The sequence below is a fragment of the Parus major genome, chromosome 5 (genome assembly GCF_001522545.3).
Source record: "Parus major isolate Abel chromosome 5, Parus_major1.1, whole genome shotgun sequence".
Classification (NCBI taxonomy): Eukaryota; Metazoa; Chordata; class Aves; order Passeriformes; family Paridae; genus Parus; species Parus major.
The window spans coordinates 52,435,753-52,456,466 of NC_031774.1; the positions used below are offsets into that span (position 1 = coordinate 52,435,753).

At 35.2% G+C, this 20,714-nt stretch overlaps 1 protein-coding gene across 5 annotated transcripts in view; it reads right to left on the reverse strand.

Annotated features, from left to right (window-relative positions):
- Positions 1-20,714, reverse strand: part of PPP1R13B (protein phosphatase 1 regulatory subunit 13B) — a 68,541-nt gene that overhangs the window by 34,651 nt on the left and 13,176 nt on the right. The window contains exons 1-4 of one of the 5 annotated variants that reach the window (XM_015630903.3): positions 20,074-20,278; positions 8,674-8,821; positions 2,141-2,260; positions 607-674 (exon numbers count right to left, since the gene is read on the reverse strand). In XM_015630903.3, the coding sequence (XP_015486389.1) occupies positions 607-674; positions 2,141-2,260; positions 8,674-8,821; positions 20,074-20,199 (462 nt within the window). In that variant the 5' untranslated portion in view covers positions 20,200-20,278. Of the gene's footprint in view, positions 1-606; positions 675-2,140; positions 2,261-8,673; positions 8,822-20,073; positions 20,279-20,714 lie in introns of those variants that run through there. The other 4 variants (XM_015630902.3, XM_015630906.3, XM_015630905.3 and 1 more) reach the window with 4 other exon arrangements.

Below are 20,714 nucleotides of genomic sequence, written 5' to 3' on the forward strand. Positions count from 1 at the left end.
TATACTATGTTTTATGTGTAAAAGAGAAAATGTTCAAACCAGGAATCACAGGTTGCCTATGGCATATAATTTGTATTTTAAATTAGAAATCTAATAATATATTAGTTAAAATCTCCATGTGTAGAAATGAATCAAGTGCATAAAACCAATATAAAGTGATGGCTCTGAGGGGCATGCAAGCTCTTTTACCAGCATCTGAAAACATCCCAATTCATATATACATTGTCATGTTTCAACATATAATAGTATGTCATGTATCAGCACCAGTGAGATAAACCAAAGAAAAGACATGTGCACAGGTAATAAAAGTGTGAAAGAATAATGTAACTTGTTTTTACTTCACAAAAATGAATAAAACAGATTAGAACATTAATTAATAAGACTCCAGGGCTTCTCACATCCCATAATTTCTTTCTAGACAGAAAATTCAGAGTAGTTGATGAAAAAGACACATTGTCCCATTCACTTTCTAACAAAATCTGAACAAAACCAAGATCCATATATTTTTCCCCAGTTCCTATTATAACACACCTTAAAAAGTAATAATTTTTAAAACACAAAGTATATGAGTGGTGTTGATCCAAACCTTTAATATTTATTACATACCCCATTCTCTGTTCGTTTCTCCACGGGTATATTAATGCCATTTCTTTGATTTTGGGGTTGACGTCCACCTAAAAGTAAAGCATCACTCTTAGAGCGAACTTCAGTTTTCAATACAAATTCATTTTACTCTTGAGTTTGTTCTCAAACGTTCTGAGAATTCTGTTCAAGAATTTCTATCAAACTTTTGCCTGTGAATTTTTATTCTGCTAGTTCCAAAGCTTTCTTACCAATGTTACTTTTTGTAAGCAATGAATCAGCAGAAATAAAGCTTTTAGTTTACAGAATTCCTCAGTTAAAAGTACAGACATGCAGCTCTATTTTCCTGACCTCTTTAGGGAAAGATGTCATGAAGGGCAATGTACTCAAGTTTTATATTTTGTGTCCATGAGAAGCAGTAGCTTCAAGTGAATACATTATAAATTAATATAGTAGTGGAAGCTTTTCTAATGTCTAACTTATAAGCGGTTTTAATCTAGAAACTGATCCATAGACCAATGATGAATTAAAAAGCCTTGCATGCATGGTTCAGAAGCAATGCTTTCCTTGTACACTGAAATTCTTTGGCTTAAAGTGTATCTTAAATTTCTTAATGTACTTTATCTTTGTATTGCCCAAAGGATAATACACTATTTTACAAAGTACCTAATTAATACAAAATTCCCTCACACATTTTTGGGGCTGCTACTTCTGCATTCAAAACAGGCAGGAACCACTTAAAAATAAGAGAAGCCTCAGCTGAAAGGAATAAGGACTCAGCAAAGACTTGAAATCCTGTTGTTAAAAGTAGTCAGATTAGTTGAATGAGTCAGGATGATCTGGGCATGCAAACACACCTCACTGAGACACCTTCCCTGTCCTTCAGACAGTCTGACAGCCATTAAGTCAATAAATGCAGAGCCACAAAACTCTTCTCATAGATTAAGTAGAGTCTACACCAGTAATTTCAGAAAACTAAAACACTTCGATTTTTTTTATTCCAGTCTTTTAAGAAACGCCACTTCATAGGGAAGTGCTTCATATAAACACTTCACCTATAGAACCAAGCAGACCAGCAATTTTTCAAGATGCAAATTATCACAACTATTAAATATACTTACATGAAGTATTGAGAAAGCAAAGACACTGAAACCTCTGCCAGCGATGTGTGTAAAACAGATCTGAGTTTTTAAAGGAGGCAAAGACCCAGTCTTTTCTGTGCAGCTGAAAGAACAGGAGCTCAAAAAGAACCATTCTACCCTCTCAGTAAGAAAAAACTACATCAAATCTCTAATATCCACCAACTTTTTTGAATCCAAATTAAGCAGAATAAAACAAATCTTGCCATTAGTCAGCAGACTGGTAGGCATTATTCTAAAGAAGGGAATTGGAGAACAAGAATAAAGGTGCCCCTGAGGAAGGTTCAAAATGGCTTTGGTACAAGGAAGCTTTCTTACATATAACCACTGAAGTTCACTGAATGAACTGAAAACCAAACTCACTTCAGACACCTTTCAAATCTGTTTCAGTAACAACATTACAGGATAAATGTACTTACTCTGTTCATTGCTTTCCGCTGGTGACTCTTCATGACGAAGAAAAAATTTCACCTCCTCCCTTCGGGGCCCCCACTTCTGTAGGTGGTCATACATCATATGATCAAAGGGTATGGGGCGCTCTAGAAGTACAAGACCAAAAAATCTTATCACAACTCCTCAAAATCAAGCAGGGTTATACAAAACTCTTATTAATGGTCAGAATGACCTTTTTGGTAGCAATTCAATCTACCAATCTACCCTGCATTTTATCTTACACAAAGTCTAAGAAACAGGCACCAACTGGATGTATGGTATTAAAAGCTGCCCTGCCTGTTACTGTAAACAAAGCTCACTGCTCCACAGCACTACAGAATCAGCTTGCAAATCCATACCAGTGTTTAGGAGCCCTAATTTAGGAAATAACAACTTTGCTCCCCATCCCCACCAAATGGGCAATTTGTTCTATTATTAAAATAATTCATTCAGTTTGAACCTCTGGGTTTCCACAGAGACAAAAAGCCTTATCATTATATTGACATTTCATCTCCTAAGAACTTGAGCAGCTACTCCCACTCTAATACACTTTGCCAGACACTAACATCCAGTATATGTGGAATTACTGGCAACTCTTTGAAAAAATAAAGACTAAGTTCTATGCAACAGTCAGACTCTTTGCTTTTCCCCAAGAAAACATTTGCATAGAGTAATTATTTCTTCTAAATTGATCAAATATATTGTAAGAGGCTGCACACTATAAATTTAGTATTTCAAAATGCAAATAAATTTAAGAAGACAAGTTTTTCACTGCTTCCATAATTACATTTGCATTAATTACCAGATGTTTTTACTAAGATAATAAGATCCCCATTTTAAGATCTAATACTAGCTATGGTACCAAAATACATCATCTAACCAGAACAAAATTTTATTATAAACTATCCTTTGTTGTTAAAAGCAAAATACTTTTGGCCTCCAAAACCCAAACCACTCTGTCTCCCACTGGCAGGAGCACCATTAAGTTTGTTCTCCATTTCATATGTCATTCATTTGACATAAGAAGACAAAATGATTCAAAGATAGAAGACAAATCTTCGGAAAAGCTTGGGAAAACGAAATCACAGATATACCTTTACCTTCATTCATTCATTCTTACATTCATTACCTTAAATGAAATTTACCTACTTTTTTATACATTATGAACTATGTACATGTACACGTCTTAATACGCTTGGGATACTTAACTGCAGTACTTAAAAAGCAATACATTTTAATCAATTGTTTCACAATGCATTTAATACAATAAACTTTTGTCAAAATATGTCACATCAAATAGGTATGTGATTAACACATTAGTTAGTCTATTAGTTAGATCTAAGTGCTTTCAGTGGGGAAGGGTCATTTAAATCACAAGCTAATCATATTTATCAGGTGACTGGTTAGTTATTTTTCTTAAAAACAAAAAAACCCAACTTTTTCCTGTTCCTCACTCAAGTGGTGTTCTAGAAATATTTTCAACAATGTTTAAGCACACAAGAATAAGGTCAGTGGCTTATTACTACTCAGTTCTTGAAAAGAAACTTTAAAAGCATGATTTTCAGGTTTTTCAACTCCTAAAGTAAAGTAAGGTTTCAAGTGCTTTGAAGCATATCCACTACAATTGCAGCATGACTCTTCTAAAGATCACTGAATGTAAAAATATTTAAGTGGTTTAGTTCAGAGACTTCAGGACACAAGATATGAATCTTCAGGAATTTTCCCCAAACAGAAAAATTTCTAGGCAAACCCAGTTAAGACAGGGCTGGGCTAATTCTGGAGTGGTATGGGGTAGCTGCAGCTTCATTCCTGGTTGAGCTGGTCTCCCATTAAAACTAAGGTCCTGATCCCAGAAGCTAGTCAAAGTAACAGCTGTCATTTATATAATGCACCTTCAATAATTAAGTCTAATATTTTTTAGACAATGACAATGGAAAGAAATGGCAAAGATGTTTTCTACTAGTTTAGTAGTTCTTTCACAAAACTAGTATGGGATGTTATCCTTAAGAAGACAGAAAGCAGGTTAAAGTAGTAACAGCATCATCAGTATCACTGAAGCAATGAAAAGAAAGACGGAGCAGCACTAATCATTCTTTGCAACCTGGCTACATGAAACAAATTCAGGAAACAAAGAGGAAGAAATAGACATTAACAACTAACATAAGACATGGTGAGAAGTGAAATACCCATTCCTTGCCACAGTTTAAATCCTTCAAATCTACAAGTGTGAGAAGAAAGCATGATTTTATATTTGTAGTACAACAGTAAAAGAGGTATTTTCTGAAAATCCCTGCTCTTTAAGAACCAAAATCAAATCAAAACAAAGAGAAACGCTACAGTTTAATTTTTCCCAGTTGTTACATGTTATAAATACCTCTGTTTATCACATTACAGCTTCAGAAGTATTTGTCAATAACTCAATTCTCAAAACTATTTCAAACTTGAATTTTAATTTTTTAAAAATTTTAAATATGAGAGAGCATTTTGAGAGTGTCAAGAAAACATTAAATAGGAGAATGGGTGTAGAGTAATCAAAAGGGCTGGATCCCGATACTTTAGCAACACAACAAAAATTATCTAGAGAACATTTGTTTTCATGAATAACAAAGCAGAAAACTGAAAAATGCATACATCCATTTCTACCTGAAAAAACTGCCTTAGATTTAAAGTTGGATCAAGATTCTAAAATATGTTTGAGAAATGAGCTACATTTCTTTCCTTTTAAGTAGAAGTTTTGAGGATGGGCTAGTTTTCAGTATTCCAAAACAAAACACTCTGGAAATCTGAAACATGGATTTGCACCAATGTTTCACAAAAGAATTGCAAAATTTTTCTTGTGGAGCAACAAATCCACTACTTAAAAGTAAGTTTCAGGCTTCAAAATCTGTTTTTATCCTGACTTCACAGATCCTGCTATGTTAAATAAACACATTTATGCCTCCTGTACATGAAGCCAGAATAAAAAGTAATGGATTTTCTCCAAACTCTCCATGGGGAGTTTGCTGTGATATCTGGAATGAGTTTTTCCCTGCTCACGTTTGTAGAAGTACACTCAAAGTAAGAAACTATTTCTTTCACACTCTCTTGCTGCCTGCTTTACCACCACACTGAGGAATACCAGTTTTGACCAGCTGCTGAAGGGCATTCCAGGTGTAAATGGAATAATTTAGTACTGGGTGGATTTAAAATCAATTGAAATCAATTCTCTCTGGAAATATACTACAAGTTCCTGGCATCACACCTGTCTCTGACCCTCCTCACTGACAGCTATTTGCAATAGCAGTGGAATGAGGAAGAACATTCTGGTTTTGTCTCCTGTTAAAGAGTATGAGAAATCCTTGCAAAAAGAAGCTTCAAATTGACAAAGCACAAGGTGGTACAAAGTATACTGATATATCAGGCACAAATGCTATTGACTTTTTCAACTACTACTCAAGAAACAGGAGAGGGAACAGAGAATGAAATACCAAAATCAAATGTGAATAAATGAAATGCTTAGGCCATGCAGCTCTAATCAGAATCAGTTTGTTTGACTCTAATGCAAACAACATCTAAATATTTTACAGCTCTTATGAAGGCCTCAACCATTTCTTTGTCACACAAAAGCAAAGAGATATAAGATACAATAATAAATAAACCAATGTTTTCCAACAACTAAGCTATTATAATCTTCCTCGGCACTGTAGAAATCTTACATAATTTTTGGATTTTAGTAACATTTTTCTGGAAGAAAATTGGTCTCTCATCCTCTAAAAATAAAATCAAGTGTTTATCATCTACTTCTACATACACATTCAAAACAGGAAGCCCATTAAAAGAGACAGTATTTTGTTAGAGCAATGCAGTTTAGAAAGACTTTCAGGCATGCAAATTGCTATTTGTACCTGATGATAAGATTATAGTCCACAAGCCCCAATGCTTTAAATTTGAATAGACATGCATTATTCAGCTGGGCTACCTAAAAGAAGCTGTGGCTACCTGTAGAGGAGAGGAGTTAAGCACATTCACAAGAGGCCAGGTAGACTCTGTCTTATGGAGAGAGGTGTAATTTGTCATTTGTGCCACACGGAGAGACTACCAGGAAAACAGACCAGTTATGGTGTGTGACTAAATCTAATGTGGTTTTTAAGCCCATGATTTGCTGTATTAACTTTTGATTTGAATTTTACTTTCCTACATGTCCTCTGAAACAACACTTGCAGATCTCTTGAGGATAAGGGTGAGGGATCAGAGACAGTGTAATAGAAGAGATAAAATATGCTTTTCCACTGGTACAACATGCAGCAGTTTTACTGCAAATTGCCTCACACTTCCCACTCAGAACCACAGTTTAAAGTTTGTTGTAACTGTCACACTTAACTGTTCAGACTCCTGTTTTCTACATCAGATTTCCATTCCAGGCAAAATTATTTTTAAAAACTTGAGTGGAGAGTGTTCAATTCAGCTCCCAGAAGAAGCAGAAGGGAATATTATCATATATATGCCCAGGTCATTCCACTGAGAAATCTACGTACCCTAGACTTTGGGTCAAGGACTTGAGGTCACAGATTTTGTAACAGCATCCTACATTTAAGAATAATGAAATAAACCTTTGTGTTGAAAGTACTGTCAGAGAGCCTCAAAACCAGTGTGCAGGATATAATTTTCGCTCTTTACAGGTCTTTTTGAAAGACCCAGAAACATAAGTGAGAGTTTTATTTTTTCTTTCATTTTCTCCAATATTTTCTATTCTACATTTTCAGTGGAATAGATCTATACAGTTATCACCTTGGGAATTTAGGAGGTAAAGTTACATTTGTGAAAGCACCTTCATGTGAGTTTTACCAGAAGTTCAGAGTTAAAAACAGGTAGAAGCTCTGGGCAGGCCTCTGCTCCTTCACCTAAGTGTCTGTATGTAGATCTCCACTTCAGAAAACTAGGTGAACTCCAGTGCCCAAAATTAACAAAAACCAACCCACTGAAATCAGTCATCTCCTTGTTCTACTCACAGTAATATGCAGATCACTTTTCCAGTTTCCAGTCACCCTTTAAAGCTAGTTGACAGCATTCTTTCCTACACTTTTTAAAAAGTACACCTTCAAAGTATTGTGAAAGCAAAAGAATAAAGAATACCACATATGACACTTTTATTGACAAGCGTTTGGAAAATGTTAGGAATATTTGAGTGTCATTGAAGTCTGCAGATCCATTTTAGCAATCTGTGATACACTTGGCATCATAGACTCCATAACGTGAATTTCCAATTTGAAGAAGTTTTAACCATTCTTCAAGTTCTATCCTTAAAGACGTATTTTCTAACTTAAGTGTATTCTGAATTTGTATTCCTTGAATTGCAGGCATACAATTCTTAACTTTTCCCCTGTTCACTCCTAGCTAAATTCTGAGTTTCTACTTAGGTAAGAAATAACTTCTTTAGGTATCTTTTCTTTTTACAAAGTCTTAGAACAGTTTAGAAAAAGATGAGGTATAGTTTTTCCAGGGGGAAAATATTCTGGGCCACCAAAACATAAAAGTTCCAAAGGCATCTGAATAATACCTGTTGAGTCTGTCTGGCAAAACAGCTCCAATCAAAATAAAACACCTCTATACAAAATTTAAGAATTCAGTATCAAGTTATGACCTCATCAGTCTTTATACAGAACAAATTACGTTAAACACGGGTCACTTTAATAACTAGGAGGTAAGACTGGGGGATTCGAACTAGATGATCTGTAAGGTCCCTCCCAACCCAAACCCTTCCATGGTCCCATTCTACAATTCTATTAATATACCTGTTATCCCCACCCATCTATCAGTTCTACTTACATCCATACATTGATAAATTATAACCTGAGGGTTTGTACTATATGCAACTACAAGAATCCATTCAAAAACAGAATTTACCATTAATGGATTTTGATACATTCCTGAAAAAAATTGCCTGCCTCATTATTCTGTGAATTAATAATTGCAACACAAATAGGATATGGATACTACTACCTACTCCAAGAGAGGCTGTCAAATCTTTGAGAGGAAATGTTCGTGAATAGGCGAGAGATATTAACTCTGTTCCATTCTGGCATAATGCTGTCTGCAGAGCATCTGCTATTTGTGATACAGAAGGGAAAAAAAAAGTATACTCTTTCTTAAATTTCAGCCTGTGTTCACATGCTAACAGTGAAGAAACAGGACTGGAAATAATGCAGTTCGTGAACTGCATCTGCAAAAAAATCATCATGAGATTTCATGTTATCCTTTAAATGCCCTCCATCCTATCAGAAACAGAACACTAACAGATCTTACATATGCATTTTATTTAGCACTTCATGCTGAGGAAGAAAAGAGAACAGAAAAAAGCCAAGAATTACATGAATTTCTACTGTTATCTGAATTACCATCCTTTGTGTCAAAGTCAACTAGGCTAGAAGAAAAAAAAAAAAAGTACAATATGCAATTAAAATAATTAGTATTGACAAGTCACTCTTTCTTTTTATAATTAATGCACATATTAAAATCCATTTCCAGTGAACACTTTACTTACCATTTCCACGCCATACTTCAGCCAGATGGCAGCTTCCTTCTCCAGGCTCTTTACAGAACTCCACTACATCGCGACAGGTTGTTTCTGGTGTAATTGGAACTTCTGTCAGAATCTGTTCATTGTTGCTCAGAAACACAGTTAATATCATCTGAAAGAAACAAAAAGAAAAGTAGTAGAATACTTACAAAAAAAAAAAGAAATAAAAAAAGAGAGAGACAAAAATAAGATTATGGTTAATTTTTCTTTCCCCTCTGTAAATGGAAATGTATACCTAGAATTGGTTACCGCATTCCAAAGTAGTTTTCAGTTTCCTGTAACTGTGACAAAGATTTGGTCCTTTATGGTTTTGGGGTTTTTTTGACAGTACATTGAATTGAAATTTTTTTTTTAATCAAAGCTTGAGTTTAAATGCTTTAGTTCTGTCTGAAAATAAGGTTGGGAAGAAAGGAACAAATTTCAGCTGTGTTAGATGCTTGAAATCATAGCATTTAAATGTTGAAAGTAAATGCGCACTTTGGCAAAGTAACCAGAAGCTTCAGGATGTACTCAAAGATAAGTATTCCTCAAATGCACTAAATACTCTAAAAGACACCTAAACTCCTGCTTAAAATTAAATTAGTAACTTTATACATTCTCTATGTGCCTTAATTCCCACCTGTAGTCACAACACTGTTCTGTAAGGAGTGGATGGAAAAGAGAGAAGAACATCATGTTTTACAAGGCAAAAAATACCATAACAGTAAGTGTCCCTAAAGAACGTAATAAAATTAGTAACTCTGCATGCAATGGAAGTTCTTCCAGATCGTTCACATAAATAAAATGTGGCATCGCATATTGAACCTAATAACAGCTCTTCATTAAATGAGCACTCTCCACATAAATAAAAGTTGTGCTTCAATTTGCATAGGCAACTCTTAAAAACATTCATAATACTTTTATCTTTGGGACACATACATCAGCCAGACTGGAGACTGACATTAATAACAGCTAGATATTGAGTGAGAGCAGTCTGTCTGCTTTAGAAATAGACACAGGACAAATTCCAAGAAAGCCCAGGCTTCGAGCTCTCAGTCTCGTCAGTCCTCCAGGCTATTTCAGTCCAGGTTTCTACTCTCCCTCAGCCTGCCAAATTTGCATGCTGTGTCCTGAAGTTTTCAAGTACCTACATTTCATCACAAGAAGCAGTCAACCAGAACTGAAAATATACCAGAATTCACCCCTGAGTCTTTCCAACAGCAGCATAAAGGAAGCCATGGTAAAACCTATAATACGAGCTGGAGGAAGCTACAGGATGCAACCAACAGATAATAATGAAAGTGCCCATAACCACCTACTGTAAAAATCTCAAAATATTACTGTTCCCCCAACAGAAGATTCTGTCTCAATATTCAGTGACTGTGGTTATATAACAAGTAACTGATGCTGAATCTACTTGTGGAATTTGACCTCATATTTAAGAAGAAAGAGTCACATACATGAATGTAAACCAACAGGCTTAGAAGGAACCTTAAGAGGTCATCTAATGCAGTCTCTTGGCCTCAGGCAGGATAAACTATACCTGCATTATTCTGCAGAGATGCTTGTCTAACCTGTTCTGAAAAGCCTTTCATGATGGAAATTCCACCACTTCCCTAAGCCATCCACCCCAGAAATCCAGGATTCCTGTTGCAAGAGGAAGTTCTTAAAGTCTAGTTAAAGTTTTCCTTACTGCCATTTAAACCCCCTAGTACTTCTAGCCACAGGGGAAATAGAAAACACATTTTTTCCTCTTTTGTTTTTCCCTCTGCAGTTAAATTTAAGAACCTGCAATATGTAAGTAAATCAGGTAACTTAAACAACACCTGTTTAAGAAAATTTTTAATGCCAGTATTCCGAAGTTTCCCCATAGCACTTGATAGCAGTTTCAGAACAAAACCCAGACTTCTGAAACTTTTTGAAAGTACCAAGAGACCCTGGCTTTACTGCCTCATAATTTGTGTGGAAGACCAGTTTTCTTGGTATGAAAGGATATACAGAATGTCTTAACATCACGTGATTTTACATGGTTTCCAGGTTTTGATTTCCTTATTGCTGTAAAAGTAACACTGGCCCAGAAAATTTACTTCATGTCTTCAAGACTATATATATCTGCTTCTGCAGACATACTGAATGAGAAAAAAAAAAGCCTTGTAGGTGAGTGTCAATCCTATTTATCTCAGTCACTTCTCCATAAATTCCAATCTCAAGCACTACATAAACTCACAGTCCCCTTGGCAACACCAGGACAAAGTTTGCTGTACCTCAATCACACCACTTGACTCTCAGCTCTCAGAGGGCATCAGTATTGTCTTTGCAAAGCTGGGTGTCAGTTTTAGCCCAGGGTAAGGTATCTCACTAATGAGGAAGCAAGGTGCTGCAGCCAAATATTGGCGTAACACTCCTCAAGAAAACTTGATTAAGTAAGGATTTATTTTCAACAAGTTGTCTGAGTAATACTAAATAAACTGAAACACTGTGCTGCAAAACAAATATCCTGAAACATACACAGGAAAACTGAAAATATTGAACATTATTAATAAATGGCAATATTAACTAGATTTTCAAGTCAGTGTCATACCAGTCTCTGTTTGTGATGGGGATGTGTAAGAATCAGAGGTATTACATGGTAATAAAATACAAATAAGCATTGATGGAGCCTGGAAATTTGCTGCTGAGGAACACAAGTGAAGCATACATGTGAAATACCCAAGCATACCCACTGAAGTAAACTAATTACATGAAAAAAAAAACATTCTTAGCCAAGGATTATGACACAAAAAACCTGATAACTTATTTGATTTCTCACTTGAAATAGATTCCTAAATAGAAGCAGCTGAATAAAACCATCTTGTAACATTGTGATTATAGCCATTGTAGCATTTCTTTGATCATTTCTCAATTCAGTTTTTAATAAGTAAACACAGTGTCACACAACAGGATCAACCTAACACTCATGAGCAAATCACCTCAGAGATTCTAAATCGTCTTTTTTTTTCCACAATAAACTTCAAGCTCCAAACCTTACACTTTTTCTTTCTCACCACACACATAATACCCATTACCTGCTAATCTCCTCTATATTCCTGCTACCAATGGTTTGATCCCAACTTCCACAAATTGTCATTTCTTTTCACTCTGTTTTTTTTAACCTTCATGCAAACTCTAGTGTATCCCATCACATTTCAGGTATTTTCTATATTGCTATTTTCTGTAGCAAATAAGCTACAGCACACCTTCCAAGCTGGCTTCAAAATTACTGCCATCTCAATTCTCAGCTGACCGATGACCTCCTCCTAGAACTTGGAATGAGTACTCTACCCAAATCTTCTTTGTCCAACAGATCCCTGTCTAATACTTGCATGCATTCCTCTTAGCATGGTCTCTCCCTTTCATCCATTCCCTCTTCAAACCATACTTCCTTTATTATTTAAAGGACACCTTTTATCATCCCAGCAATTTCTCAAGGAGGTAGAAAAAGGGATAAATCTACAAGAACATTTTCCTTGCTTATTATCACACCTCTTTAGTAGTTGCATAATGTCACCTACAAAAATTTCAATAGGTATCACTCACAGAGATGACAGATTTATATATCTAGACCTAATCTCCTGCTAAGGAAACTGAAATGTTGGCAATCTTCAGTTGACTCTTATGAATGCCTAGCTGTCAATTCAAGTTCTACAAGGCTGTAACATTCCTTAGCCATGTTTCTCCAATGATTCCCTAGATTTCATTCATCATAACACACAGGTACCTAATCACCCTGAGCTGCAGTATAAACATCTTTGACACAAACCATTTTCTCAGTCTTCTGTTTACTTTTCCTGTACCATATGTAAAACAGAGAAAGGTGTTTTTTCCATAAAGGTCCAGCTAATGCTCTCAGTTTGCAAACTTGCAAAAAATGTTTTCCAATTTTTCACTGGTGTGCCTTTTTCACTCATTACAGTGTCACAGCAAAAATCACCCTTCATGCCTACAGCCTTGACTCAGTTGCCTTTCTGTGTCAGTCCTGATAAACAAGGTTTATTTGTTTTCACTTTCACTTCAATCTTCTTTCTTATCACTTTTCACTCTCTATCAAGAAATTCATGTCAAATTGGCCCTTTATATCTGTTTCTACTCTCCATGTGCTTAATGTTAACAGGTAGTTTTAAGGTTTCTTCTACAATCTCACAGAAAAAAGGTCAACCTTTTTTCATCTTCAGCTAGTGAATTAAAAAAGTACACAGTTAAGTAAATCCTCTTTAACAATTTTTGTGGAGACAAGAACTACATCTCTCTCAACTATTACCTCATGCTACCGAGACCCAAAACACTGCAGCTTGAGAAGAAATAAATTGTACACCCACGTCTCCACTGCCTTATGCCCAAGCTTACTAAGTCAGCCAGCTGATAATATTTACTGTAAAAACAACAACAAAGCCCATATAAGTAGGCATTTCCTGATATCCTACTCACACCAAATTGAGGTATTTAAGCTATCAGAAAGGAACCAGACGAGTACTATTTCAGGACATGTTGAAACATTGGAATTGAAAACAAATTTAAGATTTTCTTACAGAAATATTGATGTATTCTACTACAAAACAAGGAAGCGAGTTCTGTGGATGAAGATGGTGAACTATTCACTTGGCTTTTTTATTTTCTGTATAACCAGTTTTAAACTAAACCCCATGTTTCCAAACAAAACCAGAGTTCCTGGCAAAAACAGATCTGAAGATCATTACTTTTCCTGCATGTAATTTTATGTCCACAATTTACAAAAGAAAGACATATATAGGAAAGTTTAGAAGCAAGATCACTCCAGCAGAGAACCAAAGGTTAAGAAAAAACACCCCTGCATTGCAAGAAAATGAAAACCCTTGATTTTTCTCTTTGTGCTATTACTCTTATTACCCATATTTTGAATGCCTACATGATATTGAAGGTAGAATAGATAATAGAGAATTTTATTGACAAAAAACTTTTGTCAATTTAAGAATTATCAAACCTATGACTGCAATTTAAAAACATACCAGATATTTAATATAGCTAAAATCAGGTACTATTGTTTAGTCACATTAGACTCTCCCTTTGCCTTTTTTTCTTGTCTTTAAACCAGCCTAGAAATTTCACTGTGTAAATGAACAAGAAACAACCAAAAAAACCGTTCTCTAGCAGATCACTGAACAGACATTTCAAATACAAGGCTGACACACAATGGAACTTAAAGTACAAAACAATTTCTGATAGAAATGCCAACTTCAAGCCTTCTGTTCCACAGGAAGGCATTTATCTTCTCACCATGCACTTTTCCCTAACAAAGAGTTCCAAAACATTCATTCATGATCTTGCAATGTTTTGCCATTTCAGAGCTTTTAGCACTACCTACAATGCCAAGATGAGAACAATCAGTGAAGACAAGACTTTGCTGATGTTTAAAGTGAATCTCTCTAGAACAGTAGAACCTCAGCATCTTCCAAGGATTTTAACTAATTTTCCTAACTTGGAAGTACCAGGAATTTGTTCTATTCAAGGCGCTACTACGATAGTTTTAACTGCAAATTACAAACCTGTATCTTACTGAAATGACATAGTCCCATCAACAAAATAAGACTTTGAGTAAGACTAAGGATTTCAGCTACCAGAAAAATTATAGAATGAGAGGCAAGCAAAATGTGAAAACGTAAAAAAATCATCCCTTTGGTGATGAGATACAGTAATATGCACGACTTTGCATGTAGAATGGCCAGTAAAAAAGTTACAAGTTATCAGTCATCTCATGCAAGTTTGCTTTCCTGGAATTCATGCTTATTATATGAAACTTCCATCAGCTACAGCTGTAGGAATTGTAGTTGTATATTTCAAGCATTAAAGCAGAGTTAATTTTTGTTGCAGTGGGAACACAGCCCCTTTTTATAATTACAGACTTAGTTACTTAAAACTTTAAGCAATTACATTTAAAAAACCCACAAACTATGAAATTTTAACCACAGAGCTGTTTGAATTAAAGCCATCTAAAGATCTTTTCTTGACTCAAGTCACGATAATTTTTTTATACTATTGAGATTTCAGAAGGAACAAATCCCAAATAAATCTCTGATGTTATTACATGCAAACACCAGAAAAACAGTAGTAAGATCAAACAATTCACTTCTCTGTATAAGAAATATTTAAAATCCATCTAATCAACAAGTTTATCCACCAGCATGATTTTTCTAATAATTATTTATCTTCAGAATAAAGCTCTTATTTTAAAAAATAAATATGTTGAAGAATTTCTTGCAGTATGCTTATCAGTCTTAATTCAAATTAAAGCATCAGGACATGCAGCAAATTTATTATCAATTACTGTGGTTTTCACCAGGAGATTTCTTTTCTCTAACAGCTTCTTGTTTTCATTCTCCATATATGGGGTGAGAAATTACTGCAATCAATTTCCATATTTCTAAACAGCTTTCCTCACATCCTACTCACATTCAAGCTGTATAAACTTTGAGTCCAGGACAAAATTTAAAGCCCAGCAATGCTTTTGACTGCATTAGTAAAATTCACAAAAGCAGCACAACAGACTTCAGTTTGCATAGAATACAAAAATGAGCAAAATCTTCTGCCAAAATGTAGACTTGTGAAACCAATAGTTTCTTGCTATACTTTCAAATTTGAAGCCAACTGCCTCCATATGGCCCGCAAAAGAATCCACAAAACTGGGAGTGAATCTCAGACACTAAAAATGTGAAGTATTCAGATATGGGCTACTAACAAACATTAAAACCTTAAATTTTACTACCGGTAAACTCAAGCATTCATGAGGTTAATCAAAAATATGATCAAGGTCCTATTATTCATGGTCAACACTTTTGATTTAATCTTATGTTGCCTAAATGTACTTCAATAAACTTATCTCACAGAAGTTTTTTTGGTTTTGCCTTAGCTTGTATGCTAGCTACATTAACTTGCTATTTTGCAATAGCAAAATTCTGCAACTGAAAAAAAAAATGTGATCCACCCTGAGTCCACCTTCACCATGCTCTACTCTAGACAACAAACCTACCTCTAGACAAACCTGCCCACAGAAAGCACAACCGGGAACTTGTTAGACAATAGTTGTGCATAAAATTACTTCTCTTGCTAAAGCACAGGAAAAATTTTAATGAAGTACTTAACTCCTCTTGTAGAAATGTAGAAGTATAGATTTAAAAGAAAATTTTACAAAAATGTACAGAAATCTTGTTTAAGGCCTACATGTTGTGAAGGCTTAAAAAACTGGCAGAACCAGAGATTTCCTCTCAGTACTTCCAGGATTGTTGCCTTTGCCCCTTCACAAGCTGTCATATGCAACAGCAAGGGTTCAGCAGGACTCAAGCTATTTCATAAACGCAAACCTACCTGGCATGTGTTTGCTGAGGGGATACTTACTACACTTTCTTTTCTTTGACAGAAAAAGAACTACAGCATCATTGTGGATCTGGAATCTGAAGCCCCTTACCCCTGCAGTGGCAGGGAAATAAGCCAGCATTTTTGCTGAAGGAGGGAGACAGCAACTATCATGGGCAAGAGTAGATCCACAAACTGTTAAATGAAAGGTATGCAGCAGTTAACTGAAACACTTCCAGAGCTCTAGGAAAACAATACCTAATGAAAACAATAGCAACTAAGAGTTCACTTGTGTAAACAACAACCCAAAGACTACAGGCTGTGAGAAGCAAGATATCAACAGGGCTAAGAAAACAACTGACCTAAAAAAAGTTAAGTTTCTAGCATCAGCCTAGGGCAGAAGAGTGACATCATTTAGACATTATAATCCTACATCAGATTTCAGACTACATTATACTACAGCTACTATGTATATATATATATATATATATATATATGTGTGTATATATGTGTGTATATATATATATGTTTTTATATATGTATATATATATGTGTATGTATACTACTATACTACAGCTATATACAAAGTCAGAGTCAATCCATGGAAATGAACCACTGCCAGATCTCCAGACATCAGGGAAGCTAAAGTTATTCATTAAAACATTGAAATGCCTTGTTTTTGGTTCAGACAGTTCTGCTAAAATCAAGCAGGAGCTGAGATTTAGATAAAATTTAAAAGGTGGGCAGTAAACTTGTGGCTACAGCAAGGAAAAATGAGTATATCTTGAAAGAGACAAACGAAAAAACAAAGAGATTACATTACATATAAAACTGCTATTTTAAAAGACTATCTGTCCAAGTGCAATATTTATCATCATCAGCTAAAGCAACACAGCCTGAAGTTAGAGGAATCTATAAAACATGCCTCTTGTGATGTTTTCTAGTGGAAAATATAATTTGGCACTTGCTTCAGAATGAGTTCAACATCCCTGCATCATATTATCTTTTGGCTTGATTCCTAAATTGCTACATCTGGAGAAACAGCAAGAGATCTTGTTGTTGCTCCTTGACGCAAATAATTCTACCAAAGGACTGTGAAGACATCAGTTACCACATAAGAGACTTTGGAACACAAGGATAATTCTAGGTACACTGACAAGTTCTTGCTGAGCACATTTCTCCATCAGGCAACACAGATTAAAAATGCAGAGACTTTTATTCTTCCCAAAACAAGGCTCTGAAATTTTGCTTTCTTTCACTGTTTAAAAGACAGCGGGCCATATACTATTTTTCATGATATACACAATTATTATTAAAAGGTGGAAGCTGGAGACTCTTCTTCAAAGACTTTCTGCTCTAATCGGTTGATGCTTACAATGTTCATGACGACTCAACATGTAAATTCTCATCTGGAAAATTAGCATCATATGATTTCTTACAGGATTGTTGCAAATTTGTCTTACCATCTATCAACCAAGAGCAGAAGACTGATCTTCAAATAAAGCTGCTCTGAAGAAGTTCCAGAGGTTATTTTAATACTTGCTGTCTTCATTAATGATACCCTTTTTTATCTTCTGGAATATTTTTTTCTGTGAATCTTTGAATTACAAACCTCATCTAGTACTCTTTTCCTAATTTTAATGAGATTTATCTAAAGCACCTTGAAACAAACCAATAAAAATCAGCTGCTAAACTTTTGTAATGATTAATTAATAAGTAAAATAAAAAAATCTAATATATTTAAGAAATTAGCAAATAGCTCAGCTGTAACAAAGGATTTTGGAAGTTGATAAGGCTTATAAATAAAAATTTCCTTATGTAATGGATTCCTACTAAACTCAGAAAACTGCAGCAGCTGCTGCATTTCCAAATGCACAAAACACTACTAACACACAGGAAGTCAGAAGGTTGAAGGACAGCAAGACTTCAGATCAAAACAAGGCTGCACTGGTGCAATCATCTTTCCAATCGTCCATAAATTCCACCAGCTCTATTTAACAAAATGTGAACATGATGCTCACAGTTCTAGTACTCTTCACACCTTCAGGTCAGGGTCCTTCAAACCAAACAGTTCTGAGTTATGCGGGGACCCCAGTACAAGTCATGTGGGGCCTCACAGCCCCCAGGGAAAAGCAGGGAGGAACCACTGTGGCACTACAACTGGATCTCATTGTACAACATCCCACAGCTCACTTAGTTCTAATGTTCAGAGGTCTAAATCTCTCATATCTAACAGGGTAACCAGTATGCCACATGTCAAATGTATCACAAGCTTGCTAAAACAGTCCTAAAGTATAAACTGCCCATTCCATTTCATCAACTGATGAGACAGGAATAACATGATAAAAATACTCTTAAATATTTTATTCTCCAAATCATTAAGGAAGACGTGGCTGAAGAACAACACAACTGTAGTGCTGTAAAATTGACAGTACATGCGGGTGAACTGGCAATAAATTAAAACCAAAACTAAATGAATTCAAGATGACTCAGCTTCAGAGATCCTTTTATTACATAATAATCTCAGCTTTCCAGTCAGGGGAAAAAATATTTGTGTTCACTAAAATGAAAGGTTTAAAGAAAAAAACCCACCCAAACTAAAGAACCACGCAGAAATGCAAACAAAAAAACCTCAAAAAAAACCACTCACAAACGCAAACCAGAAAAAAACATATACACACAAAACCCCCTGAACCGACCCCAAACTCTACAAGAAAGGACACTCTCCACTAAGACTCAAGAATCAAGATGACAAACAAGAAAGACAAAAAAATTAGTATTTTACTTTTATTAGGTGAGGATATGGAATAAAGTCCCATACAAGTTTTTTGGCATATTGGCATTAGCAACACTGCAATTTACTTGGAAGGGAAGCTCAGTCTGACAACTCAGGCAAAGCTCAAGAGCAGAGCTCAGTTTGAGGGTTTGAGTCAATTTTCCTGAAAGAAAACAATCTTCAAAATCCACATGAAACAGAAGTGTCCCATTGAATTTGTATCATAGAACTGAATGTTCTCAAATTATTAAAAATATTTTGGCCAAGGTTAAGGACAGGGAGGTGCTGATGTTTCTCCAGTCTTGTGTTCGACCTTGTCAACAGCCACAGCAAAGTCATCCAAAATCCACTGAATTCCAGAAAAGCATGACCTACCTACTGCATTGAAAAATCATCTAATTGAAAAAGCATAGGACACAGACAGACATTTGTATCTTTTCTTTTACAAACCTGTCAACAAAATATGAAAAACCACCCCATCAACCATAAAATTTAAGCCACAAACCAAAACAAAACCAAACAACACAGTACTTTTACTAAATATCAGACTTTTTGTCAAATAATAAACATGATTTGCAGCACCAAACATAATTTTATCGTTTTACAAACAAGGAACAATTTCTACAAAATCTATAGACACACAACCATATGTAGTGCTGCAAATGGAACCAGCACTATTCTTTTTTTATTTTCAATAGAATGAGTGCAGAGAGTACTACTATAGCTTTCTTCTTCCAAGCAGGAAGTATATAACAAAATACTGATTGTTTAGTGCATTGCTTTCAGGGAATACCAGCCATTCAATCTTAGATGTAAAGATGTTATCTGGTTTGGTAAAAAAATAGGAAGTGAAAAGTGAATACATCCTTGGGGATTCAACAGGCAAGCCAGCAGAATTTTTCTTCCATCAGAGTGGAATAACTCTTTCCAAAATACTTCCTTCATTTTAAGGTGGCAGATTTAAAAATGAAAGGATATTGTTTTGTAGTCAGAAGTCCATTTTGATTGAATCAAGAACTACTACTACTACGAATAATAAATCAAGCTAAAAGGTAAAATTTAAAATCCCAGGCATTTTATATACAAAAGAAACTCATAAAAGGCAATAATCCCTGATCTTCAAGTAAAAATCTCTCTCTCACACACACACTCTAATCCATTATAAAGATTCACTGTTTGGTTTTACAAAAAGAAATCCAAAACCACTTAAGATTACAGCAAATAAACAAAACTTTATGTTGTCCCACCTTCTTTTTAATAATTCTGTCCTTGCTCCACTGTTTATAGTTAAGTCCAGTCTTTTTCGGTAGCCAAGATTTCCCTTTTGATGTTTTTATAATATTCTGAAGAACCATCCTTAAAGTATTCTTCATATGGACAGTTGTAAATAGTGAATATAAAAATGTCGCGTAAAGCTAATAACAGTTTCTGTGCAACAACTACAGTGAAAAACTACTTAAATGGAGTATTTTTGGTCTACTGGCACATGAATTCAGGCAGTAATGACAAGCAGTGATAAGAAGTTCTAAAGAAACAAGACAGGCCACGGTTGTGACAGGAACAAGATAGGCTGGATCAAGTTTCACCTAATTAGGCAAGTTTGCTGTAGTGGAGTTCTGCTATCCTCTCATTGTGCAATAGCAGTCTTTGTTGCTATTATAATGACAACAAACAGTAAGTATTTATCTTAAATAAATTTAGATGTAAGGCTCTGACTGTCTCAAAAGACATAGAAGTGATTTTCCTGTTGAAGGGGGCAATGACAGGAGCAGAAGTCCTAAGAGCAAATGATCGTAAAAATTATCAAAAAACATTTCCATGACACATTTTCTTAAATCAAAAAATGTTTTAAATGGAACAACCAGCTTAAAAACAACACCACCATATA